Here is a 25004-nt window from a genome sequence, read left to right as displayed (position 1 = left end):
TTTTATTTAGGATGATATTCTACATTTGTAAGTATGAAATCATTGTGCAGGAATAATGTCATATTACCAAATCCTGACAGATATCTTTTTTGTTGTTGTGTACTGATTTGGTCAAATGTTTTTTCTCAGCTCGTGGTTGATACATATTTAGGCAAATGTGTCTTTTGTACAGAGTCCTTCATTCAAGATAATTTAGAAATAACCTTTGTAAATATGAAAGGTTTATGAGACCTTGAATTTGAAAAGACTCTCTTTTCTGGAGTATAACTTTTGGTTAAAAAAATCAGGTTATATTTGGAATATATGGTATATCTTTGAGAAAAGGATTTTGTTGTTGTTTTTGTTGTTGTTTTGTTTAGTTTTTAGTCTAAGTGCTGTTTCCAGTCACTTTGCCAGTGGCCACAGAACTCTGTAGGGCTCAAAATATGAGAAAGGAGCAAATCTGCCCTCCCCCTCCCCCCGAGAATATCTTTGGAGATAGCAAGATACTGGAATCACAGTTCTAGCATTAATTTCTTACATGAATTTTGAGTGTCTTAAGTTCTATGAGCCTCAGTTTTCTCCACAAAAATCCTTGTAGCATTTAAATAGGAACATGTATATAAAGTACTTAATATACATAGACGCACACACACATAAGTACAAAGTGCCCAGTATGTTGCAAGCACTTATTATTACATGCCTTTGAGAAATACCTTTCTTCCTATTGATACCATAGCCACCTATCTCCAAATTGCTTTCCTTCCTGAGCCCCAGAATTGTCTGCTCCTTTCACCCTGCTTTTGGAGACCCACTCTTGTTCCTTTTCTACAACACTCTGTACTTTTTCTTTTATTTCTTAGATCTTTGCTACTGAAAATGTAAATCCATGGACCAGCAGAATAGAGAACTTTTTTTTGTTTTTTGTTTTTTTGTTTTTTTTTTTTTTTTTGAGAGAGAGTGTGCACGCTTGCACATGCAGGTGAGGGGAGGGGAGAAACCCCAAACAAGCTTGTTGCTGACTGTGTAGAGATCTACCTGGGGAGTGGGGCTCAGTCTCTCACACTGGGAGATCATCACCTGAGCAAAATCAAAAGTCAGATACTTGACCAACTAAGCTACCCAGGGGCCCCTTATATCGTGGTTTTAATTTACATTTCCCTGGTAAGTAAAAATATTGAGCACCTTTTCATGTATTTATTATCTACACCTTCTCTTTTCCAAATTTAGTTTCCTGGAAGACATTTGATTTCTTCTGGAATGCCTAGACTTTAAGTAAATTGCAGTCTTGTAGTTGATGGTTATTCTTTCTTCTATCAATACTTTTCCATATTTAGGAGCTCCTGGAATGTAATACCACAAGAGATTCCTTAGGATGTAGAATGTATAGATAATATTTTTTCTCTGACAGATAGTTGTTGTATTTTCTCATATATGAGAGATTAGCACACCCAATTTGAATTCCCCTCTCAAATTCTAAAGCTGCAATAGTAGGAGTATATGAAGCCTAAATTGTATGTTCAAACAACCAAATATTAATGTCAGTCAGGCATTCAGTCCATACAGAAAATAGTTACTGAAGGCCAGTTATATGTCAGGCACTGTGCCAGATTCTGAGGATACAAAGATAAATGAGACACAGTCCCTGCTTTGAAGGATCTGATTGGTTTAAAGAAGAAGATCAATAACAGCAACAAAATAGGTAATTATAGCACTCGATGTTCAGTGCCATCATGGAGAGGAGCTATGATTGTACATTGGAAGGTCATTTAATCCAGACATTTGAGTTGCTGGAATGAGTGGGGGAATAAGGATGGTGTTTAGGAAATGTTTGCTGGAATAGTACTTGAAGTGAACCTTAAAGACAAATGAAACTTGGACAGGTGAAACATTGGAGATTGGTGACTGGCGACACAAAGGGTTCACATGTTCAACTGCATTCATTTATTATACTCAATAAAATTCCACTGAAATTTACTAAATGCTTATCATGAGCTAAACATATGTTAGCCCTGGAAATGAGAGAAAGCACAGCTTGATGGGGAATTCAAAATAGCTCTAAATGACTAATTTATAACATTTGAGGTGAGGGAATGGTGAAAGATGATACTAGAAAGGTAGGTATATGCCAAAATATGTATTACATAAATACTGTTTGGGTATCTATGAAACTAAGTGAAGCCTCTGCCATTATATGAGTCATTCAGATTATCTCCTCATTCCAGTTTTCCAACTAAGTACAGAGCATACTAGGATAGGTTCTAGCTTCCTAGTATCAGTGGAACGTTCATTTTGTGTGGTACCATAATTTGATCTGTCTCCCAGAACTTCTGTCCAACACCATTGTTAAAAGTTCTTGAATCTTCCCTTTGCTTTTTATTTAAGTCATCTTGCTTTGTCTGCAACTGGGAAGTGTTCATAACTAATCTTTCTTGCTACGGAAGTATTTAATAATGTATTCCCAACTTTCTACCCTTGCTCCTTAAACCTAGGTCCAATTTCAAGGTCTCACCTTGAATAATATTTGTTCTTCTGATCCATGAGCATGGGACGTTTTCCATTTTTTTGTGTCATCTTCAATTTCTTTAATAAGCTTTCTATAGTTTTCATTGAATAGACTTTGGCTAGGTTTATTCATAGGTTTTTGGTGTACTCGTAAATGGGATTGATTCCTTGATTTCTCTTTCTGCTGCTCCATTATTGGTGTACAGAAATGCAACCAGATTCTGTACATTGATTTTATATCCTGTGACTTTGTTGAATTCATGTATTTGTTCTAGCAGCTTTTTGGTGGAGTCCTTTGGGTTTTACACATAGAGTATCATGTCATCTGCGAAGAGTGAAATTTTGACTTTCTCCTTGCTGATTTGGATGCCTTTGTTTCTTTGTGCCTGATTGCTGAGGGTAGGACTTCTAACACTATGCTGAATAACTGTGGTGAGAGTGGACATCCCTGTTGTGTTCCTGACCTTAGGGGGCAAGCTCTCAGTTTTCCCCATTGAGGGTGATTTTAGCGGTGGGTCTTTCATATATGGCTTTTATGATCTTGAAGTATGGTCCTTTTGTCCCCACTTTCTTGAGGATCTTTATAAAAAAGGATGTTGTATTTTGTCAAATGCTCTCTCTGCATCTATTGAGAGGACCATATGGTTCTTATCCTTTCTTTTATTAATGTGATGTAACATTGATTGATTTGCAGATATTGAACCAGCTCTGTATCCCAAGAATAAATTCCACTTTATTGTGGTGAATAATTCTTTTAATGTAATTGGATCTGGTTTGCTGGTATTTTGTTGAGAATTTTTGCATCCGTGTTCATCAGGGAAATTGGTCTGTAGTTTTCCATTTTAGTGGGGTCTTTGGTTTTGGAATGAAGGTAATGCTGACCTTGTAGAATGAAAAATTGACAAAAATAAAATGTAAAAAATAAAAAATTGACAAAAGATTTCAACAGGCAAATCATTAAATAAGATACAGATGTCTGATAAACACATGAAAAGATGCTCAACATCACTAATCATTAGGGAAATGCAAATTAGGAGATGTCACTACACATCTAGTGAAATGGGTGAAATTAAAAAAGAAAATGCTGACAAACCAAATGCTGTAAAGAATGAACTAGAACTCTTTTTTAGTGAAAGAGAGAGTGTGAGCAGGGGGGTGATGGAGAGAGAGAAAAAAAATCTTAAAAAAAAATCTTTTAAGGTTGTTATTTTTGACAGAGCATGTGAGCACGCACAGGAGTGGCAGAGAGAGAGAGAGAGAGAGAGAGAGAGAGAGAGAGAGAGAGAGAGAGAGAATATCAGAAGCAGGCTCTAGGTTCTGAGCTGTTAGCACAGAACCCATTGTGGGGCTCGAACTCAGGAGCCAAGAGATCATGACCTGAGCTGAAATTGGATGCTTAACCAACTGAGCCACCCAGCCATCCCGAGAGAGAAGATCTTAAGTAGGTTCAACGCTCAGTGCAGAACCTGATAGGGGCTTAATACCACGATCCTGGGATCATGACCTGAGCCAAAATCAAGAGTCAGTGCTCATCCAGCTGAGTAAGCCCTTATATACTACTGGTGAGAATACAAAATGGTATATAATGCTGGGAAACAGTTTAAATAAAATCTTACCATACAGCCCAGCAATCCAGTACCTAGAAATCTACCCCAAAGAAATGAAGACACATTGGCCCCACCCACCCATCCTCACCACAAACACACAAATAGCTGACTTATTTCATAATCTCCCAAAACTGGAAACTACCCATATGGCCATCACCTGGTGAATGGATAAACAAATTGTACAATATACATACAATGGAATATCACTCAACAATAAAATGGAATAAACTGGTATATGCAAAAGAAAAAAATTTAAAAAAATGGATGAATCTCAAAAGCATTAGAGCATAAGAAGCCAGAGTTGAAAGATAACATACTGTATGGTTTTATTTATAGAATAGTGTGAAAAGTACTGTAGTAACAGAAAACAGATCAGTAGTTGGGAGAGATTGGGATGGAGAGAGGGACTGACTGCAAAAGGTTGTAGTGGAATTTTTACATGATGATAGAAATGAGCTACATTTGATTTTAGTGATAGTTTACATGACCATGTATGTGTAATTCATAGTACTATAATGTATTTAAAATTCATAGTACTATCTATATTTAAGAGGAGTAAATTTTAAACTTCAATAAAATGACTTTAAAAAGGAGATAAAGGTATACTTAGGGTATAGTTATATTAAATGGGAAATTTTCAGTATAGACTGGAGTGGTGAAAAAGGGAGGTGTGGAGAGGATTCCTACAGCAGGTGACTGTTCATTGAAAGAATTTCTATCAGTTATTCCAAGTTATGCTTCTCAAATGATATAAATCAGTTTCATTCTTCTGTATAACAGCTCTTCACCTTATCAAATATAAAATCCTAGAAAGTATAGATAGTGTGGTTTTTTTCCTCATAAAATTCCATAGCTTTACAAAATATTTTGTGTAGTTTGGCGATAATTTAGAAAAAGCAAAATAGAACACTAACGAGTGGTAAGTTTGTTGAACTCCTTAATCCGAGAAATTTTATGGGCTATAAAATAATTTATTTCCATTAGTTCATTGGTGGTAGTTTGGCAGAATTGGAAATTTGAAGTAAAAGTGAAATAATAGTGAATTAAGTAGATTCACCTGTGAATGGCAGACATCTTCAAAACAAGAGTGACTTAAGATAGTATTTTGCTCTCTTGTAACAGTCTGAGCAGGTGGTTCAGACTGTTGTTGTGCCCAGTAGCATCAAAAGCATGAGCTTCTCTTTTCTGTTGCTCCCACCTGCCTAACTAACCCTGTCTTCAAGGTACAAGATGGTGACTTTGGAATTCCAGGCTTTATGATGCAGGAAGGGATGAAGAAGCTTGTTCGGGAGATTTCTTCTAATGTGTTGTTGATCAGAACGTAGTGATATGACCACATCTAGTAACAAAAGAGGCTAGGATGTGGTCTGTACTCTGGGTAGCCATGTGCTCAAGTGTAATTTGGGAGTCTTTCTGTCTGGGATGGAAGGTTGGAATAAATACTGGGAGAGCTAGCGAGCCGTATGACAGAACTAGTTTGTTCACCGCTTACCTCTCAAGTGTTTAGTGCTTACCATAGTAGGGATTCATTCCATGGATAGACATCCCTTGCTTGTATTGATCTTGATATTTACTTTGTATACATGATACATTGTGGCAAATTCGTCCATCCCTGATGTTTTTTGATGTTTTTTCTTATCTGTGCTCTCCATTTACAAAGAAGGTATCCCTAACAGTCTGCAGACAGGTTTAATACCATACAGAATTTATTTTAGCTTCTTTATTGCTGTTTTTTCCCCTCTACTAAAATTGGAAGTCCTGTTACTCCTCTCTTTTCATGTCTCCTTTGTTCAACATAGTCCTCGCATGTGGGAAGTAGTCAGTACATGTTTTTAGATTGAATAAATGCATGGAAATAAAACTGATGAACCCAATCCTTTCCTTTCAATTACTCTATAGCCCTAATACAGAAGAAATTCTTGGTCTTAAATCTGTTTTTCTTAAAAGATTTTTAGGAATATTCATTTGGCTTTCAGATGGAATATGATTATGAGATAACTTGGATTTAATTAGTTATTACTCAGTACTAATTCACTTAAGTTATTAGGCAATAGGGGCTGATTTAGTTCAGGAAAAAGAAGAGGCAATCTCAATGCATTTGCCTTTTTTTTTTTTTTTTTTTTAGATTTTATTTTTAACAATCTCCACACCCAAAGTGGGGCTTGTACTCATAACCCCAAGATCAAGAGTCTCATGCTCCACTGACTGAGCCTGCCAGGCACCCTCGATGAACTTGACTCTTTTTTCTTTTCTTTTTTTTATTATGAAATTTATTGTCAAATTGGTTTCTATACAACACCCAGTGCTCATCCCAACAGGTGCCCTCAATACCCATCATCCCCCCCCATCATCCCCCCCCCCTCACCCCCCATAAACCCTCAGTTTGTTCTCAGTTTTTAGGAGTCTCTTATGGTTTGGCTCCCTCCCTCTCTAACCATTTTTTTTCTTCCCCTCCCCCATGGTCTTCTGTTAAGTTTCTCAGGATCCACACAGGGGTGAAAACATATGGAATCTGTCCTTCTCTGTATGACTTATTTCACTTAGCATAACACTCTCCAGTTCCATCCATGTTGCTACAAAAGGCCGTATTTCATTCTTTCTCATTGCCACATAGTATTCCATTGTGTATATAAACCACAATTTCTTTATCCATTCATCAGTTGATGGACATTTAGGCTCTTTCCATAATTTAGCTATTGTTGAGAGTGCTGCTATAAACATTGGGGTACAAGTGCCCCTATGCACCAGTACTCCTGTATCCCTTGGGTAAATTCCTAGCAGTGCTATTGCTAGGTCATAGGGTAGATCTATTTTTAATTTTTTGAGGAACCTCCACACTGTTTTCCAGAGTGGCTGCAACAGTTTGCATTCCCACCAACAGTGCAAGAGGGTTCCCGTTTCTCCACATCCTCTCCAGCATCTATAGTCTCCTGTTTTGTTCATTTTAGCCACTCTGACTGGTGTGAGGTGATATCTGAGTGTGGTTTTGATTTGTATTTCCCTGATGAGGAGTGACGTTGAGCATCTTTTCATGTGCCTGTTGGCCATCTGGATGTCTCCTTTAGAGAAGTGTCTATTCCTGTTTTCTGCCCATTTCTTCACTGGATTGTTTGTTTCTCGCGTGTGGAGTTTGGTGAGCTCTTTATAGATTTTAGATACTAGCCCTTTGTCCGATAATGTCATTTGCAGATGTCTTTTCCCATTGCTTTGGTTGCCTTTTAGTTTTGTTGATTGTTTCCTTTGCTGTGCAGAAGGTTTTTATCTTCATGAGGTCCCAATAGTTCATTTTTGCTTTTAATTCCTTTGCCTTTGGGGATGTGTCAAGTAAGAAATTGCTGTGGCTGAGGTCAGAGAGGTTTTTCCCTGCTTTCTCCTCTATGGTTTTGATGGTTTCCTGTCTCATATTCAGGTCCTTTATCCACTTGGAGTTTGTTTTTGTGAATGGTGTAAGAAAGTGGTCTAGTTTCATCCTTCTGCATGTTTCTGTCCAGTTCTCCCAGCACCATTTGTTAAAGAGACTGTCTTTTTTCCATTGGATATTCTTTTCTGCTTTGTCAAAGATTAGTTGGTCATACTTTTGTGGGTCTAGTTCTGGGGTTTCTATTCTATTGCATTGGTCTGTGTGTCTGTTTTTGTGCCAATACCATGCTGTCTTGATAATTACAGCTTTGTAGTAGAGGCTAAAATCTGGGATTGTGATGCCTCCTGCTTTGGTCTTCTTCAAAATTACTTTGGCTATTTGGGGCCTTTTGTGGTTCCATACAATTTTAGGATTGCTTGTTATAGCTTCGAGAAGAATGCTGGTGCAATTTTGATTGGGATTGCATTGAATGTGTAGATAGCTTTGGGTAGTATTTACATTTTAACAATATTTATTCTTCCAGTCCATGAGCATGGAATGTCTTTCCATTTCTTTATATCTTCTTCAGTTTCCTTCATAAGCTTTCTATAGTTTTCAGCATACAGATTTTTTACATCTTTGGTCAGGTTTATTCCTAGGTATTTTATGCTTCTTGGTGCAATTGTGAATGGGATCAGTTTCTTTAGTTGTCTTTCTGTTGCTTCATTTTTAGTGTATAAGAATGCAACTGATTTCTGTACATTGATTTTGTATCCTGCGACTTTGCAGAATTCATGGTGGAGTCTGTCGGGTTTTCCATGTATAATATGTCGTCTGCAAAAAGTGAAAGCTTAACTTCGTCTTTGCCAATTTTGATGCCTTTGATTTCCTTTTGTTGTCTGATTGCTGATGCTAGAACCTCCAACGCTATGTTAAACAACAGCGGTGAGAGTGGACATCCCTGTCGTGTTCCTGATCTCAGGGAGAAAGCTCTCAGTTTTTCCCTATTGAGGATAATATTAGCTTGGGCTTTTCATAAATGGCTTTTATGATGTGTAAGTATGTTGCTTCTATCCCAACTTTCTCAAGGGTTTTTATTAAGAAAGGATGCTGAATTTTGTCAGATGCTTTTTCTGCATCGATTGACAGGATCATATGGTTCTTATCTTTTATTAATGTGATGTATCACATTGATTGATTTGCGAATGTTGAACCAGCCCTGCGTTCCAGGAATGAATCCCACTTGATCATGGTGAATAATTCTTTCTATATGCTTTTGAATTCGATTTGCTAGTATCTCATTGAGAATTTTTGCATTCATTTTGTATTCATCAGGGATATTGGCCTGTAGTTCTCTTTTTTTACTGGGTCTCTCTCTGGTTTAGGAATCAAAGTAATACTGGCTTCATAGAATGAGTCTGGAAGTTTTCCTTCCCTATTTTTTGGAATAGCTTGAGAAGGATAGGTATCTCTGCTTTAAATGTCTGGTAGAATTCCCCTGGGAAGCCATCTGGTCCTGGACTCTTATTTGTTGGGAGATTTTTGAAAACTGATTCAATTTCTTCGCTGGTTATGGGTCTGTTCAAGCTTTCTATTTCTTCCTGTTTGAGTTTTGGAAGTGTGTGGGTGTTTAGGAATTTGTCCATTTCTTCTGGGTTGTCCAGTTTGTTGGCATATAATTTTTCATAGTATTCCCTGATAATTGCTTGTATTTCTGAGGGACTTGTTGTAATAATTCCATTTTCATTCATGATTTTATCTATTTGGGTCATCTCCCTTTTCTTTTTGAGAAGCCTGGCTAGAGGTTTTTCAATTTTGTTTATTTTTTCAAAAAACCAACTCTTGGTTTCATTGATCTGCTCTACAGTTTTTTAGATTCTATATTGTTTATTTCTGCTCTGATCTTTATTATTTCTCTTCTTCTGCTGGATTTGGGGTGTCTTTGCTGTTCTGCTTCTATTTCCTTTAGGTGTGCTGTTAGATTTTGTATTTGGGATTTTTCTTGTTTCTTGAGATAGGCCTGGATTGCAATGTATTTTCCTCTCAGGACTGCCTTCGCTGCATCCCAAAGCATTTGGATTATTGTATTTTCATTTTCATTTATTTCCATATATTTTTTAATTTCTACTCTAATTGCCTGGTTGACCCATTCATTCTTTAGTAGGGTGTTCTTTTAACCTCCATGCTTTTGGAGGTTTTCCAGACTTTTTCTTGTGGTTGATTTGAAGCTTCATCGCACTGTAGTCTGAAAGTATGCATGGTATGATCTCAATTCTTGTATACTTATGAAGGGCTCTTTTGTGACCCAGTATGTGATCTGTCTTGGAGAATGTTCCATGTGCACTCGGGAAGAAAGTATATTCTGTTGCTTTGGGATGCAGAGTTCTAAATATATCTATCAAGTCCATCTGATCCAGTGTATCATTCAGGGCCCTTGTTTCTTTATTGATCCTGTGTCTAGATGGTCTATCCAATGTTGTAAGTGGAGTATTAAAGTCCCCTGCAATTACCACATTCTTATCAATAAGGTTGCTTATGTTTGTGATTAATTGTTTTATATATTTGGGGGCTCCCGTATTCGGTGCATAGACATTTATAATTGTTAGCTCCTCCTGATGGATAGACCCTGTAATGATTATATAATGCCCTTCTTCATCTCTTGTTACAGCCTTTAATTTGAAGTCTAGTTTGCCTGATATAAGTATGGCTACTCCAGCTTTCTTTTGACTTCCAGTAGCATGATAGATAGTTCTCCATCCCCACACTTTCAATCTGAAAGGTGTCCTCAGGTCTAAAATGAGTCTCTTGTAGACAGCAAATAGTTGGCTCTTGTTTTTTTATCCATTCTGATACCCTGTGTCTTTTGGTTGGGGCTTTTAGTCCATTTACATTCAGTGTTATTATTGAAAGATATGGGTTTAGAGTCATTGTGATATCTGTAGGTTTCATGCTTGCAGTGATGTCTCTGGTACTTTGTCTCACAGGATCTCCCTTAGGATCTCTTGTAGGGCTGGTTTAGTGGTGATGAATTCCTTCAGTTTTTGTATGTTTGGGAAGACCTTTATCTCTCCTCCTATTCTAAATGACAGACTTGCTGGATAAAGGATTCTCGGCTGCATATTTTTTCTGTTCATCACATTGAAGATTTCCTGCCATTCCTTTCTGGCCTGCCAAGTTTCAGTAGAGAGATCCGTCACGAGTCTTATTGGTCTCCCTTTATATGTTAGAGCATGTTTATCCCTAGCTGCTTTCAGAATTCTTTTTATCCTTGTATTTTGCCAGTTTCACTGGCACGATATGTCGTGCAGAAGATCGATTCAAGTTACGTCTGAAGGGAGTTCTCTGTGCCTCTTGAATTTCAATGCCTTTTTCCTTCCCCAGTTCAAGGAAGTTCTCAGCTATGATTTCTTCAAGTACACCTTCAGCACCTTTCCCTCTCTCTTCCTCCTCTGGAATCCCAATTATGCATATGTTATTGCGTTTTATCGCATCACTTAGTTCTCTAATTCTCCCCTCATACTCCTGGATTTTTTTCTCTCTCTTTTACTCCTCTTTTTCCATAATTTTATCTTCTAGTTCACCTATTCTCTCCTCTGCCTCTTCAATCTGAATTGTGTTCACCTCCCTTTTATTTTGCAGCTCATTTATAACATTTTTTAGCTCCTCCTGACTGTTTCTTTGTCCCTTGATATCTGTAGCAATAGATTCTCTGTTGTCCTCTATAGTTTTTTTCAAGCCCAGCAGTTAATTTTATGACTATTATTCTAAATTCATTTTCTGTTATATTGTTTAAATTGTTTTTGATCAGATCGTTAGCTGTCGCTAATTCCTGGGTTTCCTTTGAGGAGAATTGCTCCTTTTTGTCATTTTGTATAGTCCCTGGAGTGGCGGGGAACTGCAGGGCTCTTCCTCTGTGCTGTCTGGAGTAACTTGCGTTGGTGGGCGGGGCCGCATTCAGACCTAATGTCTGCCCCCAGCCCGCCCTGGGACCACAGTCAGACTGGTGTGTACCTTATCTTCCGCTCTCCCAGGGGCAGGACTCACTGTGGAGTGGTGTGGCCTCTGCCTGGGCTACTTGCACACTGCCAGGCTTGTGGTGCTGCTTCGATGGGATCTGGCGTATTATCCAGGGTGGATCCGCAAGGTGCACAGGGGCGGGAGGGGCAGGCTCAGCTGGCTTTGCCTTCGGTGGTCCACTTTGGGAGGGGCCCTGCGGCACCGGGAGGGAGGCAGACCCGTCGGAGGGATGGATCCACAGAAGCACAGCGTTGGGTGTTTGGGGGGTGCAAACAAGTTCCGTGAGGGGAACTGGCTCCCTTTGGGATTTTGGCTGGGGGATGGGCGAGGGAGATGGCGCTTCCCAGCTCCTTTGTTCCCCGCCAAGCTGAGCTCTGTCTTCTGGGGTCAACAACTCTCCGTCCCGCTCTCTGAGTAGAGCTGTTGACTTATAACATTCCAGATGTTAAGTCCCACTGGCTGTCAGAACATGCTCTGTCTGGCCCCTCCGGTTTGCAAGCCAGACTCGGGGACTCTGCCTTGCCGGGTGGGCTGGCTGCCCCTCCACTGCCCTGGCTCCCTCCCGCCAGTCCGTGTAGCACGCACCACCTCTCCGCCCTTCCTACCCTCTTCTGTGGGCCTCTCGTCTACGCTTGGCTCCAGAGAGTCCGTCCTGCTAGTCTTCTGGTGGTTATCGGGGTAAATTAGGCAGATGTGGGTGGAATCTAAGCGATCAGCAGGACGCGGTGAGCCCATCGTCCTCCTTCGCTGCCATCTTCCTCCCCCCAATCTCAGACTCTTTTTTCTTTAAAGTTTATTTATTTTGAGAGTGAGTGAGAGAGAGCATGGGCACAGTGGGGGGAGGGGCAGAGAGAGAATCCCAAGCAGACTGGCACTATCAGTGCAGAGCCGGATGTGGGGCTCGAACTCATGAACCAGGAGATCATGACCTGAGCCAAAAATGAAGAGTCGGACACTCAACTGACTGAACCACCCAGGCACCTTTGTATTCATCTCGTAGGTGAAAGTTTGTACACTTTTACTAAGCTCTGTCTCCCAGCCCTTGGCAACCACTTTTCTACAAGTTTGACCTTTTTTTTTTTTTTTAGATTCTAAGTGATACAGGGCAGTATTTGTCTTTAACTGGCCTAATTTACTTAGCATAATGCCTCAAAATCCATCTATGTCACAAACAGGATTTCCTTCTTTCTCATGGCTGAATGACACATGTATGTATGTATGTATGTATCATCTTTATTCATTTGTTGACAGATACCCAGGTGGTTTCCATGTCTTGGCTGTTGTGAATAATGCTGCAGTGAATGTGGAAGTGCAGATACGTCTATAAATAAATAAATAAATAAATATATACATGTATATATATATTTTACTATATATAAATAAATACATATATGTCTATAAATATATATATATGTCTATAAATATATATGTATATAGTAATATATATATATATATATTTTTTTTTTTTTTTTTTTTTTTTTTACTATATACTCAGAAATGGGATTGCTGGATCATATGGCAGTTCTATGAATTTTTTAAGGAAGCTACATACTGTTTTTTATAATAGCTGCACCAATGTATATTCCCACCAACAGTGCACAGGGTTCCCTCTTTTCCCACATCCTTGGCAAAATTTATCTCTTGTGTTTGTGGTGACAGCAGTTCAAGCAGATGTGAGGTGATACACATTGCGTTTTTGATTTGCATTTCCCTGATGATTATTGATGTTGAGCACTTTTTCATGGATTTGTTGGCCATTTGTATGTCGTCTTTGGAAAAATGTTTATTCAGTTCTGTCCACTTTCTAATCAAGTGTTTATTGTTTTTGCCATTGAATTGAGTTCTTTATATATTTTGAATATCAGTCCCTTGTCAGATGTATGATTTGTGGATATTTTCTCCCATTCTGTAGGTTGTCTTTTCATTTTGTTTCCTTTTCTGTTGAAAACCTTTTTAGTTTGATGTAGTCCCACTTGTTCCTTTTTGTTTTTGTTGTCTTTGCTTTTTTTGTCAAATCCAAAAAATCATTATCAAGACTTATGTTGAGGAGCTTACCACCTATGTTTTCTTCTAGAAGTTTTATGGTTTCAGGTATTAAATTTAAGTCTTTAATCTATTTTGAGTTGATTTGTACATAATGCGTAAGATAGGGTTCTAGTTTCATTCTTTTATATGTGGCTATCCAGTTTTCTTAGCACCATTTATTGAAGACACTATCCTTTCTCCATTGTATATTCTTGACTCCTGTGTTGTAAACTAATTGACCATATATGCAAAGGTTTATTTCTGGGTTCTGTATCCTATTCTATTGATCTATGTGTTTGTTTTTATGCCAATATTAGACTGTTTTGATTACTGTAGCTTTGTAATATAGTTGAAATTGGGAAGTGTGATTTTTTAAGCTTTGTTCTTTCTCAAGATTGCTTTGGCTTTTGCGGGTCTTTTGTGGTTCCATATAAACTTTAGGATTGTTTTTTCTATTTCTGTGAAAAATGCCATTAGAGTTTTGATAGGGATTGCATTGAATCTGTAGGTTGCTTTGAGTAGTATAGACTTATTAACATTATCAGTTCTTCTAATCTGTGAGTGTGGTATATCTATTGTGTCTTCTTCAATTTCTTTTAATCAGTGTCTTAAAATTTTCAGTGTATAGATCTTTCCACCTCCTTGTCAAATTTATTCCTAGGTATTTTATTCTTTTGATGCAGTTGTACGTGGGCTTGTTTTCTTCTTCTCTTTCTGATAATTCATTGTTAGTGTATAGAAATACAAGTGATTTTTGTATATTGATTTTGTATACTGCAGCTTTATTGAATTTGTTGGCGAATTAATACTTTATCATTAAATTGTTTTTTGAGTGATTTCACTCACTTTCTGGTTTCCTTGTTTTTCAGTTTAAGCATATGGTATTAAAAAACAAAACACCCATCTTTTTGGCTGTTAGAGTCTTTGGTCTTACTTCTTTGATCTGGTAAGAGCCCATATGTTCTCAGTAGTCAGTAGTTTCAATTATCAAATGGGGAAGGAGTAATTGAACTCTTTTTTTCAATTGTATTGGCAAGGGATGCAGCATTGGTTACTCTCACTGAGACTATCTGGGATGTGAGGGGAGAAACATATTTTTTAGGCCATGCAAGCAGATGTTTGGGTATCATGAAATTCTCAAAAGTGAATAATACTACCCTACCGAGGCATTAAGAAACCATTTAAGTTATTTTAATTGAGTAGAAGAAGCTCCCTGAAATTGACTTCACCATAAAGAAGAATGAAATCTTGCCCTTTGCAACAATATGGTTGGCTCTAGAGCACATAATGCTAAGTGAAGTCAGTCAGAGAAAGACAAATACCGTATGATTTCACTCGTATGTGGAATTTAAGAAACAAAACAAAGAAAACAAGACAAAAATGAACACAGAAAAAAAAGACAAAAAACTCTTAAATACAGAGAACAAACTGGTGGTTACCAGAGGAGAGACCCCGGGGGATTGAGTGAAGTAGGTGAAGGGGATTAAGAGCACTGAGGAATCTATAGAATTGTTGAATCACTGTATTGTACACCTGAAATTAATGTAACATTATATGTTAATTATACTGGAATTTAAAAAATTAATAAAAGAAAGTCCCTGAAATTGATAATATTTTTCTGGGGTCCTGGAAGCAAATTTTAGAATGTTATATTAGGTTAGATTGCTTGAACTTGATTTGCTGTCTCCCAGTTTGTTTTATGTGCCGGCACAGCATTTGAGATGATAATTTACTACCTGAGAAAGTTATAAAGGTAAAAATAATCTCCAGTGACAGGAAACTCAGTTCTTCCTAGGTCAGCCCATTTCATGTTTGGATTCTTCTGACTGGGGGCACTATGTGTAGTTAAACATGCTTCCTGTGAACTGAAGGGAGATGATGACCTGAGATGACATGTGCCACCTCACACTGCATCACTTTGGACGAGTTAACTTCTCTGTGCCTCAGGTTTCTCATCTCTACTCTAGAGGATAATGATACTTCATAGAGTTGTAGAGTTGAGTGAGCAGGTTAGTTAGCACTTAGAATAATGCTTAGTACATAATAAGCAATAAATGTCATGGTTACTTTTACCATCATTAACGTATTTGTTTTAATGATTTGACTTGACTCCAAGAAATTCTTGGGAGATATTGTCACCTGACTCTTTGATTTCTAGCATATAGTCTGTGTGCCATCAAGTGAAATAGAGGACATAGGTTTGGTAGAGGAAGTGGAGGAGAATGCTGAGTTTACTTCTGAACATGCTGAATTTGAGATGTTTGTGGAATACTAGTGTTGAGATACGGAAATTTGAAGAAGAGGGCAGAGTCCTTGGCGTATGGCTGGTAATTAAAATTATGAGAGATGGGTGAAATAACTTAAGGATCTACTTTGGTTATAGATGAGAAACCTGGGGACCCTAAACCTTAAAGAATAGGTGAGGCCATAAAGGAGACAATCTGAGAGTTAGAGATGGTCTGAGAACCAGGAGAGAGAAGTGACACCAAAAAAGGGAAAGGTATCAATGTTGTCTAATGCAACAGAGAGTACAGTAACCTGTGAACTGGAAAGTATACATGGCTTGATAGTTAACAGGTCTTTTGTGACCCTCTTGTATCAGTAGAGGAATAGAGGTAGAAGCCAGATAGCAGTGACTTCTGAAGGGTTAAAAGGGAGGAAGAACAGACAATAAATGTAGACTACTGTTTTGAGAAATTTTGATGAGGCAGATGTTAAAAACTAAAGGAAGATACAGGGTAAGTGGAAGATTTGGGGGCAGGATGGAATATTGATGGGCTAAGGAGAAGGGCTGTTAGAAAAGAAAAAGGTTGTTGAGTGGCGCCTGGGTGACTTAGTCGGTTAAGGATCTGACTCTTGATTTCAGCTCAGGTCATGATGATCTCATGGTTTGTGAGTTTGAGCCCCACATCGGGTTCTGCGCTGACAATGGGGAGCCTGCTTGGAATTCTCTGTCTCCCTCCCTCTCTGCCCCTCCCCTCACTATCTCTCTCTCTCTCTCCAAAATGAATAAATAAGCATTAAAAAAATATTAAAAAAAAAAAAAGGTTGAGTATAAGGAGAATGGAGAAAAGATGGGTTCAAGACCACAAGTTGATGATACTAGTCTTAAACAGGAGGAAGGTGAAAACATCTGAGACTGGAACAAAGAGAGATGTGGATATAATCAAGCCTTGAAGATAGAGGAAATTCTCCTAAAGACTTCATTTTCCCCAAAGAAAAGAAAGGGGAATTTGTTGGAAGGAGTCAAGGGTTGACTAAGTGTTTGGAGGAGAATGGTCAGTATTTAGAATAGTAATTGAAAGAAAAAGAGGGGAGGCAGATTTGTTCTCCAATGAAGGGATTTTTCATCTGAGCAGTATTTGGGTACTATGAATGTGTTCTATGAAAGGGGAAGGATTATTGTTTAATTTAATGGAAGATATACTTATTTAGCATGTATTTTGTACAAAATACTGTGTTATTTCTTCTGGGAGACTTGGATGAATACTGACCACCTTACTCAAGATGGGGGTGGGTGTGAACTATAATAGCTCATGTCATATGATATGTCAGAACCACAAATGTTTATAATAGCCTAAAATGATGATACATGAATTTTATAAACATACTGTGAGAGTTTGAAAGAAGAAGAGATCCCACTAAATATGGGGAAATAGGAAGGTTTTATGGAAAAGACAAAAAAATATATAAAATAAGGGCTACATGTGTATTTTCTGATGAAATAGTAATGAAATCAGTTGTAAGTTTTTCATCTATTACAGCAATTATTTATTCTTCTATAATACAATGACTGGCACTAACCAGAAATGAAGAAATAAAGAGATTAACAAAACATAATTCTGCTTTATCCAAAAGATGTTCCAAATTTGGTTTTTGTTTTTTTTTTTTTTTTTTTTTTGGTAGGAATGTAGAATTCAGTAATCCTTTCCACAAATATTTAAAGGACATCTCCATGTTAGGTACTGAGGATACAGAGAAGGCTAAGATACAGTTTCTTTTTTTTTTTTTTTTTTTAATTTTTTTTTTAACGTTTATTTATTTTTGAGACAGAGGGAGACAGAGCATGAACAGGAGAGGGTCAGAGAGAGGGAGACACAGAATCTGAAACAGGCTCCAGGCTCTGAACTGTCAGCACAGAGCCCGACACGGGGCTCGAACTCACGGACCGCGAGATCATGACCTGAGCCAAAGTCGGCCGCTTAACCAACTGAGCCACCCAGGCGCCCCTAAGATACAGTTTCTTTCTTCAAGGAGTGCATACTCTAGTAGAAGAAATAGAAGGAAAGGAAACTGAAGATCTGTGCAATAAAAGATATAAAAGTGGTATATATGAGTAAAGAAATTTGGGGTTACAGTGGAAGGAAACGTGAATAAATGATTATGTTGCTATGACAGCAAGTTTTTCCCTTTTTCTTTTCTTTAGTTGGAGAACATCAATTGACAGGCCATAAAGTGGCAGTTAAAATCTTAAATAGACAGAAGATTCGCAGTTTAGATGTTGTTGGAAAAATAAAACGAGAAATTCAAAATCTAAAACTCTTTCGCCATCCTCATATTATCAAACTGTAAGTATTTTTGTACCTGATAATGCAAAAGAAACTGTCCTGAAATAATTCCTGTGAATTTATAAATAATTGTTTATCTTTAGTTAACTTTTTATAAAGTATAATTCTTTTTTTATTTGTATTCAGCAAATATTAATTCATTTAACCTCTATTAATCTTTTTTTGTATACTTTTAGTTTATAATTAAGAGTCACTTTTCAAAATTGCTACTGTTTTCGGGTGATGAATGCAGCCTTAGAAGTTGACTCTTCCCTAGTATTCACTTTAAAGGGCATTTAGGACTTTGGTATTCCTGGAGTCATTTCATAATTTTTTTTCTAGTCTATTTTCGTTAACATAACAGTATTTTCTTTTTGGAAAAGGTAGAAAGTAACTGGTAGAGATTATCCACCCTAGTATATTATTTGCAAAACTGCAGTTATTACTGTGATTACTGATACCAAAGCTCTTAGGGAGGCAAATGGATTTTTTTTGATAGGATAAGTTACAAATTTAAAAGATAAGTAAATATGAAGAGATTGATAAACCTGATTAATTATATTGAAAGATAAATAATTTAAAATTGATTATACTTGTAGAAAATGTAGATACTGAGTATGGAACAGTGTTCTTTTAAATCATTTAAAGTTGCAGTTTTATATTAACTGAGAAAATGTAATATGATAAACACTGATAATTGTCTCTATTTTTTATCTTAAAAAATTGTTTTAAAGTTTATTTTGAGAGAGAGAGGTGCAGAGGGAGTGGGGGAGGGGCAGAGAGAGAGGGAGACAGAATCTCAAGCAGACTAAGCACTGCCAGTGCAGAGCCTGACATGGGGCTTGATCCCATGAACTGTGAAATCATGCCCTGAGCTGAATCCAAGAGTCAGGTGCTTAACTGACCACCTAGGCACCCCTCTTTATTTTTTATCTTAAAGTTTGGATAGAGTTTTATAAAATAAATATTAATCTTGTTGAGTACCTGATAATGGCTAGGAACTATATTGAGAATTTTACATATATAATTTCACTGTATCCTCTTGATGAGCCTATAGGATAGGTATTATTGTCTTCAGTTTATAAATAGGGAAATTACATATCTAGAGTATCATCAGTGTGTCCAAGGTCAAATAGCCAGTAAATTGCAGAGCTGGTAGCTGATGCCATGCTGTTAATGCTTTACTCCAGTTTTTCTCAAAACAAAATTATATAAATCCCTTTTAAGGGAAAAATAAATTTGTGGATCCCTGGTCTTGCCTTAATTATTTTTAGTGTATTGTTTTTTAAGTATATAGAAACAAAGAATTAGGTATAATAAACTCCATATGCTTATAGCTTCAACACAACTATGAAACTAAAATAAATTCACAATTTAAATATAAGACAATGAATGAAGTCATTGAAATTCATAGTATCTATAGTATAATGTGACAAATAATGGTGGTTTTCAAAAAACAAATCATTGTTAGTTTAATTGTAGAATTAATAGAATGAGGTCCAAGGCCATATATATTTTTTCCTTCAAATAATATTGCAGAGAATGCCTGTTGATATGACTATACCGTAAAAAATCATTTTTAATATCTTTGAGATTTTATTTGCTAGTTCATTATAATCAGGCATTATATTTAGCCTAAACTTTGTTAGTGAGTCATCTTTGGGTGTCAGTGTTAATGAGAAACATCTCAATAACCTATAGAGATATATTATCTGCCTGTGACAAAGCTAGCATAGTAGCTGTGGTAGGCTGAATAATCCCCCTGCCCCAGATATCCTATTTCCTAGATTCTTTGACTGTGTTACATTACATGGCAAACGGGAATTAAAGTTAGAGATAGATTTAAGGTTGCTGATCAGCTGACTTTAGGGAGGTTTTCCTTTATTTTCTGGGTGTGCCCATAGTAATCACAACGGCCTTTAAAAGTGAAAGAGGGGGGCGCCTGGGTGGCTCAGTCGGTTAAGCGTCCGACTTCGGCTCAGGTAATTATCTCGTGGTCCGTGAGTTCGAGCCCCGCGTCGGGCTCTGTGCTGACAGCTCAGAGCCCGGAGCCTGTTTCAGATTCTGTGTCTCCCTCTCTCTGACCCTCCCCCGTTCATGCTCTGTCTCTCTCTGTCTCAAAAATAAATAAACGTTAAAAAAAAATTGAAAAAAAAAAAAATAAAAGTGAAAGAGGGAATCAGAAGACTAAGAGAAAGAGGTTTGAGGATGAAGCAAGGTCAGAGTGTTAAATGTGAGAAGGACTTAATTGGCTGTTGCTGACTTTGAAGATGGAGGAAGAGGGCCATGAACCAAGGAATGTAGGCAGGCTCTGAAAGTTAGAAAATAGAAAAGTTTCCCCCTAGAGCCTTCAGAAGGCAATACAGCCTTGCTGACAACCTTGATTTTAGCCCAGTGAGGTGTATTAGACTTATATAAAACTACAAGATAATACATTTTTGTTGTTGTCAGCCACCAAATTTGAAGTATTGGCAGCAATAGGAAACTAATACAGTAGCATTCTTGAAATCCTTAAATGAGTGGCTAATCCACTTATTGCTAGGATTTGGAACATGCGTACATTTATTGTTGGTGAACTGTTGCAAATTGGTATGTTCCGTTCATCTTACTAACAACATGAATATGCAACTGTTTAGAGAAGGCTTTTTTTGGAGGGGCTTGGTGTGCTATTGGGTGACTGTGACGACTCAGTTCTCTCTCAAACCACTACCATGAAAACTTCCTTCATAACAGTAAGCGTCAGTGTCATTTGATCTTGACTTGAAGTTCACTTGATCATAAACATAAACAAGAAATAAGGCCACTGAATTTGCACAGCAGTACCTGATTGATTATAAGGTTATCATCTAAGACCTATATTCTAGAAGATCCAGAATACATTTATACTGATTTTTAAAGATTATCTTAAGAATTAAAATACTACCTACTAGCTTGGTGACTCACCTCTCCCATTCTTTGTTTCCTTAACTTTAAAATGAGGATGTGTTTGCACTGGTATAATGCCTAGTATTTGATAAACATTGGTCTAAAGCAGGAATTGGCAACCCACCTGCTGATTCCAGTCCACTTTCATGATTAACTGTTTTTGAAACAGTTCATAGCTGACTTCAACTCCATGTTAATAATGACTTTATTCTAGTTACTGAGTGACTTCTAAGCTAAATCTCTTTGCTCTTCCTTACTGAGTGGCCACTTTCTGTGAGAGGAGAAAGCTGAGAAGTCAGACTAAAAGTATCACATGCCAGAATGAGAGTGAAGGGAGATACCTCTGTATTTGCCTTGTTCCTTAACCTCATCCCTTTTAGAATGCCAACCCTGAAAGACCCCCAAGGAAACTTTGCCCATTTAAAGTATGAGTCCTAGTTCCTGTTCTAGTCCTACAAACACAGATCGGATTTTGTCAGGAGGCAGTTGCAACTGTCATGAGGATTTAAAAGCTTATTATTCTTATTTTTTCTACTGTTTATTTATTTTTGAGAGAGACAGTGTGAGCAAGGGAGGGGCAGAGAAAGACGGGGACAGAGGATCCGAAGTGGGCCCTACGCTGATAGCAGTGAGCTTGATGTGGGACTCGAATTCAGGAACCGTGAAATCATGACCTGAGCCGAGGACGGATGCTCAGTTGACTCAGCCACCCAGCCTCCCTTAAATGCTTATTTTTGTTGTCCTATGTACCAGTGTTTTCTTGCCTTCATTTCTATAATTATTTGTCATTTTAAATTTACTTTGGCTAATTATCTCATTCTGGTTCAGGATTATTTAATTATTTGCTTATAATTATAATTATTTAATTATTTGTTTTGTGTAGGAGATATAGAATGTTCTTAGGGTTGATCGGAAAGTAATTAGTGGAGGTAAATTTAATGTTTAAAGCTCTGCTTTCTAGCCTTGGGCTTAATCCATTCAGCTTGATTGCCTCTTTAATTGTGGACTGAAATAAAAAAAGAAAAAGCACTCATGTATCCTTGGTTTAGAACAAGCTTATTGACATAGCCTCTAACAGTGTTAGTGATTTAAATAGAGAGAGAGACCTGATCCTTTCAGTGGTTTTGTTTGTTTTGTGTAGTCTTGGACTAGCTGCCAAGAATAGTTCCCTTGTTACAGAATGGGCCTCTAGTTTCTCTAGCAAGAAAGCTTGAAAACCAAAAACCAAGAATGGAGGGTATTTATTGGATGATATCTCTATTAACTCAAATTGAAAAAATATCACTGTGAGAAAACTGAAAGGAGAAAACAGGATTCAGAGGAAACTCCAGACTTACCCATGAACTAGAATTTGTTGATTTGATTTTTGTCTCCCCCCGCCCCCCCCACCATAGTTCTTGGGGAACTTCATTTTACTAATCAAAAGATGAATACTTCCTAATTTGGTAGAGCTGGTTTTGCCTATTTTTTAATTTTTTTAATCTTATTCAGCCTGTAGATAGCTCTTTAACATTGTTCATCACCTTGAAATGTTGCAGTCCCTAGGTTTCTGTGACGTCATAGTCTTCTGATTTTCTTTCTTTTTTGCCACTTCTTAAGACTTTTCTTTATGGGCCTCTTTCTCTGCATGGCCATTAAATAATGATGCATTTCAGCAGTGTGAGCAACTGTAATCTTAGTGAACCGCCTTTGGGTGCCCCCATCTATTATGTTGGTTGTCATTTGTCACCTTTGTGCTCATGACTTCTAGACCTGTATTTCTGGGCAGGTATTTCTCCTGAATTCTGAACACATGTACTCTTTATTGGATGATTCCATTCTGAAGTCCTAGAATCATCTGAAACTAAGTTGAACTTTTCTTTCTTTTCCACACTTCTCTGTTTTTTTGTTTGTTTAGTAAAAGTACCATTCATGCAATTTTCTGAGCCTAAAACTTGGACATAATCTTTAATTCCTTTCCATCACATATAATTAATTGTTGAGTTCTGAAGCTCCTTTTTCCTAAGTATCTCCTGAGTCTGTCCATTTTTTTCTGTTTTTATTGTCACTAGGTCTTTTACTTGTCTTTTGGCTGTTGCTTCTGCTTAGAAAAGTTTTCCCACACCTCCCTTCCCCTAGGCTCCCAATTCCAACTTGCCATTTAGATCTGAGGCTTTACATGTGATTGCCTCTAGAAAACCTGCTTTACTCCCTAAGACTGAGTTAGGTATCATCCTCTCTGTACCATAGCAGTCAGCTTTTCTAAAGTCCTGGGCATTACATTGTATTCACTCTTTTTTTTTGTTTTTTGTTTTTTTTTAGTTTCCCCCCACAAGACCGAGTTCTTTAGAAGCAGAGATTATGTTTTTTTCTTCAATTTAACAAATTTTTATTGAGCACCTGCTATATAATAGGAACTGTTCTATCATTGGGGATACAGTGGTGAAAGACATGGTTTCTGCCCTTGTGGCGTTTATGTTCTAGAGGTATCTAGCAGTTCTAGATAGGGAGTAATCAAATTAACAAGATTACTTTAGGCAGTGATACGTGCTTTGAGGAGAATGAAACCATATGGTTCTGTTCCAGGGTGTGATTAGCGAGGCAGAAGTGTTAATTCAGATTAGGTTGTGGGGAAGACCTCCCTGAAGAGGTAAAGTTTGAACTAAGACCTGGAAGATTATTGGGGCACCTGGGTGGCTCAGTTGTTTGAGCATCTGACTTTGGCTCAGGTCATGATCTCACGGTTCGTGAGTTCGAGTCCTGTATTGGGCTCTCTGCTGTCGTCACAGAGCCTGCTTTGGATCCTCTGTCATCCTCTCTCTCTGCCTCTCCCCTGTTTGCTCTCTCTCTCAAAAATAAGGAAACATTAAAAAAATAAATAAAAGATTAAGATCTAGCCATCTAGTGACATGATATGACTATAGTGTAGAATGGGTGTGGGGACAGAAGTGGAAGCAGACCAGGTAGGAAGCTGTTGCTATAGTCCAGCTGAAACATTGTGATTATGGTGACTTTACCCAAAGTGATAGTCTAGATTTGTGCTGTCTGGTATAGTAGCCACTAGCCACATGTAGCATAAATTTAAATTAATTAAAATATTTAGTTCTCTGGTCACAGAAGCTGTTTTTCAGGTGTTTAATAGCAACATGTGGTTAGTGGCTATTGTATCGGACAGAGACTGCATAAAACATTTCTGTCAATGCAGAAAGTTCTATTTGACAATACTGGTCTAGGTGGGGAGAATTGATGGATTCAGTGTGTAGTTTGGAGATAAAACGAATGAATTACTGAGGACAAGAAAGTGAATAAGAAATATTGTGTGTGTGCGTGCGTGTGTGTGTGTGTGTGTGTGTGCGCGCGCGCGTGTGCCTGAGCAACTGAGATTTTGGATTTCGGTGTGAGCAGCTAAGTGGTGATAATGATGCTGTTTTTCAAGATAGGGAGAATGGAGGTGAATCATGTTGGGGTACAGGTGGGCATCAAGGATAGTTGTTTTGGCCATGTTAAGTTGAGAATCCCATTGGACATCTAAATGGAGATGTTAGATACCATGTTTATCTCCCTAGCACCTCGCACAGTGGCAGGTGACATTTTGAATAAGGTCCTGATGGTTCTGGGAGGACAACAAGAGTCAAAGAATGAAAGTGTAAAGAACATGGTATACTGGGAACAACAGTCTTGCTCGTCTGGTGCACAGAGTATGTGTAGGGAAATGGAGGAAAACAAGGCCAAAAAGTTAGTTTATTCATCCATTCATTCAGCAAATGGCACCATTTAGGCCACTTGGAATGCGTCAGCAAACAAAAAGTTGATAATAGCATCTCTGCTCATATGGGGCTTCTATTTGTGTGTGTATGTGTGTAGAGGGGGTTGGTGGGAAGGTAGTAAACTTTATATTAGTAAACTATATTGTAAGATAGTGGAGAGGTAAGGGAATATACCATGCAGATTATCTGGGGAGGAAGATAACTGATGGAGGGAACAGTAAATACAAAGGCTCTGAGGTGGAAATACAGTCCAGAGATCAAGGGAGCAGAGTCATTCAGTCCTCTAGGCAGTGTGATTCAGGGGGGATTGGAG

At 37.8% G+C, this 25004-nt stretch overlaps 1 protein-coding gene across 5 annotated transcripts in view; it reads left to right on the top strand.

The window, feature by feature from the left end:
• The window catches only part of PRKAA2 (protein kinase AMP-activated catalytic subunit alpha 2), an 82163-nt gene that overhangs the window by 17328 nt on the left and 39831 nt on the right, over nt 1-25004 (top strand). For 4 of the 5 annotated variants that reach the window (XM_019449153.2, XM_019449152.2, XM_019449154.2 and 1 more), the window contains exon 2: nt 17900-18041. The exons of the other annotated variant lie outside the window; for it this stretch is intronic. In XM_019449153.2, coding sequence (XP_019304698.1) covers nt 17900-18041 — 142 coding nt within the window. The remainder of the gene's footprint in view (nt 1-17899; nt 18042-25004) is intronic. 5 annotated transcript variants of the gene reach the window in all.

This window comes from Panthera pardus, unplaced genomic scaffold (genome assembly GCF_024362965.1).
Source record: "Panthera pardus isolate Hobbes unplaced genomic scaffold, ASM2436296v1 HiC_scaffold_11, whole genome shotgun sequence".
NCBI lineage: Eukaryota > Metazoa > Chordata > Mammalia > Carnivora > Felidae > Panthera > Panthera pardus.
Note: the sequence above shows the minus strand (reverse complement) of the source record. Positions and strands in the feature narration are given on the sequence as shown.